This window comes from Arachis duranensis, chromosome 4 (assembly GCF_000817695.3).
Source record: "Arachis duranensis cultivar V14167 chromosome 4, aradu.V14167.gnm2.J7QH, whole genome shotgun sequence".
NCBI classification, from domain to species: Eukaryota; Viridiplantae; Streptophyta; class Magnoliopsida; order Fabales; family Fabaceae; genus Arachis; species Arachis duranensis.
In genome coordinates, this window is record NC_029775.3 from 102,509,197 (window position 1) to 102,520,193 (window position 10,997).

General features: G+C 35.3%; 2 protein-coding genes across 2 annotated transcripts; both read right to left on the minus strand.

The window, feature by feature from the left end:
* Window positions 1-465: 465 nt before the first annotated feature.
* LOC107485342 (high mobility group B protein 6) lies at window positions 466-1,954 on the minus strand. The gene is made up of 3 exons (XM_052261063.1): window positions 1,225-1,954; window positions 1,010-1,108; window positions 466-858 (listed from the first exon to the last, which is right to left on the minus strand). The coding sequence occupies exons 1-3, from the start codon at window positions 1,705-1,707 to the stop codon at window positions 736-738; spliced, it is 705 nt and encodes a 234-aa protein (XP_052117023.1). The 5' UTR covers window positions 1,708-1,954; the 3' UTR covers window positions 466-735.
* Window positions 1,955-2,436: 482 nt separating this feature from the next.
* LOC107485327 (uncharacterized) lies at window positions 2,437-7,598 on the minus strand. Its single transcript, XM_052261198.1, has 5 exons — window positions 7,481-7,598; window positions 4,916-4,990; window positions 4,048-4,092; window positions 3,876-3,964; window positions 2,437-2,745 (listed from the first exon to the last, which is right to left on the minus strand). Exons 1-5 carry the CDS (start codon window positions 7,556-7,558, stop codon window positions 2,706-2,708), a joined length of 327 nt encoding a protein of 108 aa, XP_052117158.1. The 5' UTR covers window positions 7,559-7,598; the 3' UTR covers window positions 2,437-2,705.
* Window positions 7,599-10,997: the final 3,399 nt, after the last annotated feature.

Here is a 10,997-nt window from a genome sequence, read left to right on the forward strand (position 1 = left end):
CGGCGATGAGATCTATGGAAGAGGAAAAGAATCTGGAAAGAGGTAGAAGACTGACGGAGAAGGAAAAAAGGAGTAGAGAAAAGGGTTAGGATAAGGTTGAGGTAGGGATAAGGTTGAAATTTTTGAAATTAACTGGGGATAAAAGTGAAAAAAATTATGTCTCATAAATTGTGTCTCGGTGTCTCAGTTTTAAGGAGAGACATGAAAATATGTATTCTATGTGCATTTGTGTACCATCGTGTCCATTGAAAATTCGTAACTCAACAAATAAACAGTAGACATGTACCACCATATTTATGTATAAATGTCCATGTCTAAGCAAACAAACACAACCTATATAATACTCATACACGCCCAACACTCATCCTATACGAGAGAATTTGCCTTTTTCTTTCCTCATAAAAAAAGATGTTTTGAAGGAGTGTTAGAAATATTCTTCTATTTTATGAGTGCTATTGATGAGTCTTTGACAAAAAAACATATGATAGTACAATACATGTGAATAAGTAATATCAAAATTTCACCAAAAATGTCAATAAGCTATGAGCTATTTCACAAAATTTCACAAAATGCTAATTCTCTTTTGCCCTTTCTTGGCGACAATACAAGCTATGAGCTATTTTCTTAAAATCTGAAAGTACACCACAGATTGCAATGCAAACAAAAATAAACCATAACGAGCTATTATGTATGGAAAGGAAACAGTAAAATTCCCAAAACTCTGTGCCTAATTGATTATGATTTTTGCTTTGTGTTAGTATCAGTTTGTGAACAAGCCGAACCGGGACTCTGCACTTCACACTCCTCTCCTTCAGATTCGCACTCAAACGACGTCGTTTCCTCATTCTTACTCTTCTCCTACACAAGAAAAAACGCACCATTCCCGACATTCGTCAATCGCCAGTTTCTTCTCATCAATTCGTTCATAGAAGAAAATGAAAACTAAAAACAAAACGTAATTCCTAATATTCCTAAAATTGAAAGTAGAATAAAATAAAATAGCGATTACCTCTGATTGAGATTGAGATTGAGATTGCGACGATGGAGCAGCTTCATTAACGATCTTTCCATGTTCCTTCTCTCTCAATGTTCTCATCGGAGAAACTCTCTGTTCCGATCAAAATCCAAAACAGAAAAAAAAAAGAAGAAAAAAAACGATTTCAGAATTGAATCGAATCGAAGAAATTCTGAGAGAAACTGATTTTTATTTTTTTTTATTTTTACCATGCATCGATATTTGAGCTCCTTCAAGCGGAACAAGCGATCAACCTCGATCTCGAACTTCTTCTGAAGCTCTCCTCTGTCTTCGAGCTCCTTCATCATGGCGTCGAGCTTCGCGTCCTTCTCCTTCAGCGATGTCTCCGTCTTCTCCTTATCGATCCTCATCCTCTCCAGCTTCTTCTTGATCGCGCTCAGCTCCTCCGCCAGTGACGACGCCTCGGGGAGTTGCACTTGCACCGGAGCCAACGCAACCGCGGTATGAGGAGGAAGAGTAGCTTCCGCTGCGGCGGTGATCGCGATAGTACGGTTCTCCTTGTCGCGGACGGGTGTGATCTCGCAGAGTGGTTCAGATTCGGGCTTGGGCTTGGGCTTCGGCCGGAGATCGGCGGGCGAGTTGTTCTTCGGCTGGAGTGGTGTCCGGCCTGATCGCGACCGAGGTTTCGGAGGTATGGAAATCGGAGTGTGAGTTTGTGTTTGCGTTTGCATTGTGGCGTGTTTGGATGATAGGTTTTTATTGTTATGTTTTGCAGCGAAGAAATGGAAAGTAGAATGGAGAAGAAGGTGTTGGTGGTGATGGAAAGTTGAGTGAAGAGTAGAGTGTATTTTATTTTGAATTTCAATGGAGGGAGGCGCTAACGGCTAGTGCTTCTGTTTGTTCTTATTGGTATTTTGACTATTTTCTATGCTTTATTTAAAAAAAAAAAGTACTACATTGGATGCTCGGATCAATTTTTTCCCTTTGCTTTAAGAAAAAAAGAGGATTCATAATTTCTTATACTATTTTGATTAGGCTTGAACTAGATTTAATTTGTTGTTTGTTCAACTTGCTAAATTTCTATATTGAGAGTTTGAGACTTGTTCCAAAACAAACCCTTGTTTGACCATTCTTGGAAGTTTTATAACGATGCTAGCAAGTTTGCCACCACATTTTGTTTAGCTGTGCCCCTCTAGTAGCATTTCTAATACTAATACTAAAAATCCAACAAAAAAGAGTATCCCCAAAAAATATATTGAAACTGGTGGAAAAATATTACTTATTATTACATGCAAAAAGTAATCAATTATCAAATTTATTATTTATATTCTTATACATACCAATCACTTTTTCAAGGTGGCAAAAGGCGATAAAAGCCGAAGAGAATGCTAAACTAAATAATATTAAAAACCAAAAAGTCTGAAAAGAAAAATCTATGAAACTAACTGTACAAATGCAAGTCTATTTTACACCATAGAAAATAAAAAAGACAATTGGTAATTTGGTATGGTATTTTTATGTCATCCTTAGTAGGCTTATTAAAGCTTCACTATATTTTCGATTAAAAGGAGTATTATTACATGGGAGTTAGCGGACAAAACATGTGAATCAAAGATAGTCCATTGGAAGATCCCAATATCTTTGATTAGGTTTCTTTCTTCCAAGACTTTTCCTTCTCCTTGAAACTTGGCCATATGTCACAGATGGTTCAGAGTCATAATCTTCAAGATCACCCATTGAAACTCCTACATTCTGGTTGCCAAGAAACCCTGGGACAAGCAAATAGGTTGTTTTATGATCAGCAAGACAAAATAAAGAAATGAGTCAATGACATTTCTTTTAGTAGTAATAATGATTACATAGCAATAGAGCGATGCTATCCAACTTATCCATTTAACGATAGAGAGACCTGTATCGACTTGGTGTACAAGACAAAATGAATACACGAGATATTTTTCTTCAATGTTTTATTGGGAAGTCAAAAATGTTGTTCTGTTTTCTCGCTAAATTCTAAATCGTTCCCGGAGTAGAAAAAGAGCACCAACTATTTCAAAAGAAAATGAATTCAATAAAACCAAATGGAGGAAAGGGTATTTTTGGAAGAAAATATTTTAATTTTGACCAGAAAACTAAAACAGGACGAAATAAGACGTTCAGAATAAAAATAGGATGTTACGAACGTTAGGGAAACATCAAGACTTAGCCCAAATGTTAGGGAGTAAGACAGTATTTTACCCAAACTAAATGATATAATTAGACTTTTACCAACCAAATAATATAATTAGATGACTTCGCTTAAAAATCTATGGACAATAGCCATAAAACGGAGAAACCGAAATAAAGTATGGGAATCATAAGTTCCCATGTACAAGGCATATAATAAGCATGGCTTGATATATAAGCAGGAATAAAAACTTTCAGCAGCTAAGAAACAGAGGCGAATTATATCACGAAGCTCTAATCAGAAAAGGAAGAAATGCTGCTGAAATCAATATCCTACTTAATCCATTAGTCGTAAGGGCAAAAGAAAATGTAAAATGTGAAATAGTAATGTGATACACTCATACACTCAAACTTCCATTATTGAAATGAAGGTACCTTTGAAAGCCTTTCTATACGTAACGCTGCAGCTTTGCGAACCACAACAGCATCAGATACTACTTCCAATACATCTTCGACTAGCAAAGAGTAAGTACTCACCGAAAAGTATGGCAATCAAGAATTATAATTTGTAGATGAAACCCCTTAGGAGTCACAAATGATCAAAATGAAGGAATTGTGACTTGGATTTGTTAACATAGGATGTAGACTTCCATTTCCAATTGGATTGGCAAAACTTGCATGTTATTTTGAGTTCTGAACTTGGTTTTATTAACTTTACAAAGAGGCACCGACTTACCAAACTTGAAGGGATAATGATAGTCCAAATGAATCAAGCTCAAGTTCTTCAACAGCACCTGAATTGAGGCTGAACTTGTATCCACACACCTAAGAGTTTAGAGTTCCCTTATCAAATGATTGGGTATAAATAAATATGTGAAATAAAAGTAGAAGAATAAATGTATAATCACCTTTCCAATATTCCGTTGAGAGGGTGTCACAACTTTGTATCCAACCTATCAAATAATAATATGATGAATCAATTACCATCTTAAAAATAGTCCTACCTTGTTTCAATTTTGGAAGTGTGGTAAAATAGTGGTGGCACCAATTAAATCATATATTAAATTAAATGGAACTGCTTCCCATGATGACTCATTGAAAAGGGTTAAGGCATGGGAAAAATCGTATAACAGGTATTGGATTTTCCATAGAAATTTAGAAAACCATGATGAAGAGCACTTTGCATTTTGGCACAAATGACCAAAATAACCAATCAGAACCAAAATCATACATAAGACCAAAGGAGATAATCTAAAAGTATTTGATCTTGAAGAAGAAATAAGAAGATATCTTCATCTTACTAACAAGTAGTTGAAAACTTGAACACAACCATTTAGACATTTACAACATGATATTTTATGGTAAACGGTTCCCAAGATCTGAAAAAAGGTTATCACCAACATTTTTATGATACCACTTAGTTTCAATCCTGCATAATGTTTTGTTATCTCATTACACTTTGTCAATTATGAATAATCAATTCTCATTATTTCTACTTTAAATAAATGATACCAACTTCAAAAGACATCAGATATCACATTCACATAATTTGGAGCATCATCACCGTCTAACAAACAAGGATAGAGCAAAAGCATCTTACATGAACACAATTCATAATAACCTTTATTATTTAAGCAACACAACAGAGTGAGTACCACTACAAATGTCAAAAGAGAAGATTTCTCCAACATATTCTGCACAACAATGAACCCTACAATAAATCTTTCAAGAGAAAATAATTCACAAGAAAGAATCATATAAAACTTTAAAACATACCAGGGTCTCCAATCCAACCATTTTAAATTCGTTCTGTATCACGCTTTCATCCGGGACAAGGACGACATCCCCAACCTGAAAAGAGAACCAACAGAACACTCAACAGCATGAAAAACACATGAGGTCTCTAGCTTGCAAAGCTATAAATGCACACCACATTCAAGTAAGACCATAAGACAAGGTTGCAAAACCATAGTACAGATTCATATTGGAATATATGGGTGTTGGAAATTTCGGACAAAAAGCTTGATCTGGAAGCATCTACATAATTTAACTGGTAGTGGACCTGAATGGTCTTTGATGTGTGGAAAACGATCCAACACAAAACTCACCGGCAAGTGTACCGGGTCGCATCAAGTAATAATAACTCACATGAGTGAGGTCGATCCCACAGGGATTGAAGGATTGAGCAATTTTAGTTTAGTGGGTGATTTAGTCAAGCGAATCAAGTTTTGGTTGAGTGATTTGTGTTTAACAGAAAGTAAATGACATTAAATGTAAAGGGGGAAGGGAAAAGTGCAGTAAATTGAAGAACAGAATTGTAAATGGGCAGAATCTTAAAGAGCAAGAAAGTAAATGACTGAAACTTAAAGTGCAAGAAACTTAAATTGCAGTAATTTAAATGGCAAGAAAGATAAATGGCTTGAATATAAAAGGGAATTGAGGAATGGGATTGCAAGATCTAAACAGAGAAGAAGTAAATTGCAGCAATTGATAGATCAGAAATTGAATTAGAGTCAATAAGCATTCAAACAGCAAGAAAATAAAATGCAGCAATGGTTCACAGAAGAACCTAAAATGAATTGTGATCTCAGGATCCCAAGGGCTTAGGTAGCAGAGCCTAAAACCCAATTTCCTTCCCAGATCTGAATTTACTAAGCAATTGACAGAAGATTAAAGAAGGAGTAATAGAAGAACAGAATTGGAATTCAATTATGCAGAAAACAAAGTGCAAAGAGCTTGAATGGGAATTGGGACAGAATTTCCCCAATTTCACACACCCAATACTCAGAAAACAGAAGAGTAGAATTGCCCAAGGAAATTGAGGAAGGAGATCAATCAATTCTCCCTTGATCCTCTTGGTGCTCGGACAAATCTCTCAAGAAAGCTCAAAGACAAAGGAAATTCAAAAGCTCTCAAAAATAAGAGTCAAAATTCAAAGCTCAAAGTAAAGATTGCTAAAAAAGTCCTAATTACATCAAACTAACTCCTATTTATACACTTTCTATTCTTGGATAATGGGATTTGGATGGGCTTTTGAATTGGTGAAGAAATGAATTCAAATGAATTTTTAATTTGAATTTTGGCCCAAAAACCACTCCCAGGAGGCTGCCCTGCCCTTGTGGAGGGCAGGGCAGAAAAATGAGGCTTGGTGCTAGCAATTGGTGCGGCCATGTTGCGTGTTGGTGCGAGTTGGTGCGCGTCTGGCACGAGTTTGGTGCGCCAGAGGCTGCCCTGCCCGCGCCAAGGGCAGGGCGGGAAAGTTTGGTGCGCCAGGGACGAGGTGTGCGTGCGGATGGTGCTGCCAGGGGGCGTTGTGCGTGCGATTGGTGCTGAACGCTGCCCTGCCCGCGCCAAGGGCAGGGCAGGAACGGGTTGGTGCGCCAGGGAAGGAACGCGCGCGCCAGATGCTGCCAGGACGAGAAAATTGGTGCGCCAGGAAGCAAAGTTGGTGCGCCAAGGTTTTGTGTGTGATGCGCCAATTCAAATGCTGCCCTGCCCGCGCCAAGGGCAGGGCAAGGTTCCTTCCTTCACGTCTCGGGTTCGATTCTGGGAGGGTGCAAACACGCTAATATTTTCTTGGCTTCTTGGCACGACAATCACCTTTAGTCTTTGGCTTCCTCATGGTTCTTGGTTCGAACCTTGTGGCATGCATGAGTGACTTTTTTTTCCTTGATTTCTTTCCTTGAGGTGCCCGATTCTGCTCTCCACAAGGGCAGGGCAGAGTTTGCTTCTCTTGGTTCCAAGGCACCACTTTGTGCTCTGCCCTTGGAGTGGGCAGGGCAAGGTTGCCTTCCTTGGCTTGGTCACTTAGTGCTGCCCTCCTAGAGGGCATTCTGCCCTTGTAGAGGGCAAGGTTGCTTCCCCATTGTGATGCGGCACGCTTCTCTCTTCTTTGGCCACGCTTTCCTTTTCTTGTGTCACGCTTCTTAGGCCACGCTTTTCATTTTCTTTTCTTTCCTTCACCTATAATAAACCAAACAACCACTCAAAAGTATCACTAAATTCAAGAGGCTTCTAAATCCATTAAAATGCAATTAAAATTAGCTCAAACCTCAATGATTAACATTAAATTCATGGTGGTTGCTTGATTTAAAGAAGTTATGCATTTTCACTCCAAATCACTTACTTAGGATGCAAGAAAGTGCATAAATGCTAACAAAACAAGTGAAATTAGCTTGAAAAATGGGTATATGATGACTTGTCATCAGTCTTCTCTACATATTATTGCAGGCAACCGAACTCCTCCAAAAGTGAAACAAACTAAACAATGGTGTAAAACACTTGTAGCAAAGCATACACACATAAAGCATTCAAAATGTGTTATTCCAAAATTTGTTATACCTGACTAATGTCCTCAAGAAGGAACTTATCTGCATCCCCAGAAAGCAAGTTTGGCCTCACCTCCACAAATAAAACCATCCACTGCACATGAAATTCACCAAAAGGAGATACATCAATAAATGTGTGCTTAGACTAACATAGTTTAAGTTCAACATAGCTAATAATCAATATCCAAACATGCTTAATGCTTTCCACCGCAAAGAAACAGGTAGCAACCCAGGAAAACAAACAAACATTATAAATAAATTCCCCAAAAAAGCATGCTTTACATTTATTGCTTAAGAAATGGTCACTCACAGCGGTGGTGTCAACCCAAAGCTCAGTAACAAACCCCAAGCTAAGAGTTATACTAATGACCTGCTTAGCCAACAAATTGGACCTTCTAATTACCCCTTTACCCCTTCTAATCCCATCCTTACCACTAAATTTCTCAAATCATCATTATCATCATCATTTGCAGCACCACCCTGAACCTGAACCTTAACCAAATCATCGGCGTCTTCAAAACCCTTCTTCTTCTTCTTCTTCTTCTTCTCCTTCTTTTCCTTCATCATTGGCACCCAACCCAACAGGATCATCCATTTCCCTGAGTCCAACACCATCAAACTGAACCATCACCACTAGGGTCACCCTCCAAGCCCAAATTCTCCCCCTCTCTCTCATCAAATCCAAGTTGTTTATTGTTGCAGAAGCTATAACCACCGCCCCTTGAGCCTCTTCCATGGACTCTTGGACCCATTGAAGAAGCAACTACAACAAGGGTGGGAGTGGTTTTTGAGAATTCTTGAGAGAAGGGTACATGGGAATTTGGGGTTAGGCATTGATTGTTGCTGAAAAAGGGGAATCTATGAGATTCTGGGAGTGAGATTGAAAGCGGGCTTGCGGGAAGAAGCTCAGTCATGGTGAGTTGTGAATAGTGAGAGAGTTTGCAACAAAAAGCAAAGATTTTTTATGCATGGAATTAGAATAGAGACTTTTTTTCAAACCATGCGGATCGTTAGAAATATTGTTTGAAGTGATGAAGCTGTGAAGCAGAATATACATGGATATGAGGGTGATTCAGGGTGCATTTTTACGTGAAAAAATAGTTACATTTTTACATGAATAAATAAAAAATTATTATATATATATATATAGTATTTAAATTAAATTTTAGTTCACTAATTTATTATCACGGTCCCAAATTTAAATTTTATTGTCTTTAAATATAACAAAAATATTCATAATATCCTAAATTTAAATTTTAGTACTACAAATTTAATCCAAAAAAACACACAAAAATAAATAAGAAAAATTTATGCTAGATTAAATTTGTTGTGAAATAGAAAAAAAATTTGTTGGAAATTATGATAAAAGTAGAGAAATAAAAATATAAATTTATAAGAAAATAAGAGAATTACATTAATGATAGTCTAAAAAATATAACATGTAACACTTCTAATATACTGATTATTACTCAGTAAAATTAGGATACCTCACAGCCAATCAATTTTATCACAAGCCAACTAAGAAGTTGACATCGAATTCGAAAAGAAATTGATCTGAAAACATATATGGATTCTGACATACCAACCAAAACTAAAAATCATTTGTCTAAAAATTCACATATGGAGGTCTAGACAGTGAGGGCAAAGCTATATCAACGACACCCTAAATTAGCGGACTATGTTTCAAGTGCTTGTTAATGGCCGAAGCTCTCTTCATGCTCTGATGGTGTCTAGAAATCCAAAAAGTGTGAAATAAATATTTGATAGCAAATGTAATATCCAAAAACTCAAACCTAGAAGAATGACAATGGTAAAACCAGTTCATTGACAATCTCAACAAAAGTATAGATTTCAACACTTTTATTCACAGAAGAATTTACAAGACATCGTTGTAAAGTATGTTTTATTCTCCTCTTCAACTAATGTGAGATTTTATATTTTACTCGCTATTAGGGCCCAACATTCTTGTTAGCACATCAACATTGATTTGGGCACTGATTCGGATACCCTAATAACAGCACAATCCACTCGCTTGTGGATATTGTTTCGTTTGGCACTGTAATCCTCACAATTTTTACTCTTGATAGTAGGGATGATGACAAAATCTCCTAAAGTCATCCATTAAATTGTGTTCATGGGGAGATGTCTCCACATACTTATAGGATATACTTCGTTTTTTTTTTTAATCAATGTAAAATTTCATATTTCACCTCCTAATAGGATCCAATATCTTTGTTGGCACATCAATTCGAACACTAATTCTGATACTATCTATAATAGTCCAACCCATTTATTTGTGAATATTGACTACTTTAACACTTTAGCTTTTACAATTTTATTCTAGATATTAGGAATGATGTCAGAACTTCTAACACTCATCCATCGAAACACATCCACAAAGAGATGTTTATAAAGCATGTTTCATTCACTCTCCAACCAACGTAAAATTTCACACAACACTTTATATACAATTTTTCGATACTATGATACTTTTTGTATTGCACAAGAACTCACTAGCAAAATAATGTAGCTACTGAAATTCTTCTTTAGAAGAAATATTGGGATCAAATAATAATAAATTATTAATTAGCTAGCCTACTTACCATTCAATAAAGACATATTTTATGGAACATTGATAATGCTCCATTAACGTATGTAAAGGCATCTATGTTTACTATTATTTCATAACAAAATTAAGTTTATTTTACAAAAATATACACACAATTTTTCTCTATACTCCAATAAGATATTTTTGGAAAAAGCAAACTAATTTGAAATTAAAATTTATATTAAAATTGATAGATAAACTAAAATGGTTTCAATTTAGAAAACTAGTATCAATTTAGTAAAAACCAATAAAATTTTAACTTTTTATAATTATTTCAATAGAATAATGAAAAATGAATCAAGAATTCAAGATTTTTTAAAGTAAAAAAATTGGTAAAGTAGTAAAATAACGAGTTGATTACTCTTAAATTAAGACAGTAAATGCGTATTTTATGAAAATTGCAAATCAATCATGATTAACTTCTCACTTTATTATTTTATTAACTTTCTCATTTTAGAGGATTTAAATTTATTAAAAGTAATATAACGTTCAATTTAATTGAGACTAAGTATTGAGGTGTCAAATATCATATTTAGTCTCAAATAACTATTTATAACATATGATTCAATAAATAATAATATAGCATTTTATAAGACCCAAAATGAAATTGAAATAAAAACTAACATTGAGGTTGCCCTTAATATACTTAAATTGTATATATATAAAGTTAGATGATGAATTATGATGAATTTCATAAAATTCTAAATTTTAAGCCTTAAAATATTAAAATATAGGTATACTTTTTTTATAACTTTGCCTTTAAAATTTAATAGTAAAGTTGATGTTAAAATATGGCATAAAAATTATTTTTAAATAAAAAACAATTGACTTTTTTAGAGTAGATAAAAAAATGAATTCATATTTTTTAAGGTATCGCTTAATTTAGTAGATAAAAGAATAATTCGTCAAAAATTTAAGTTTA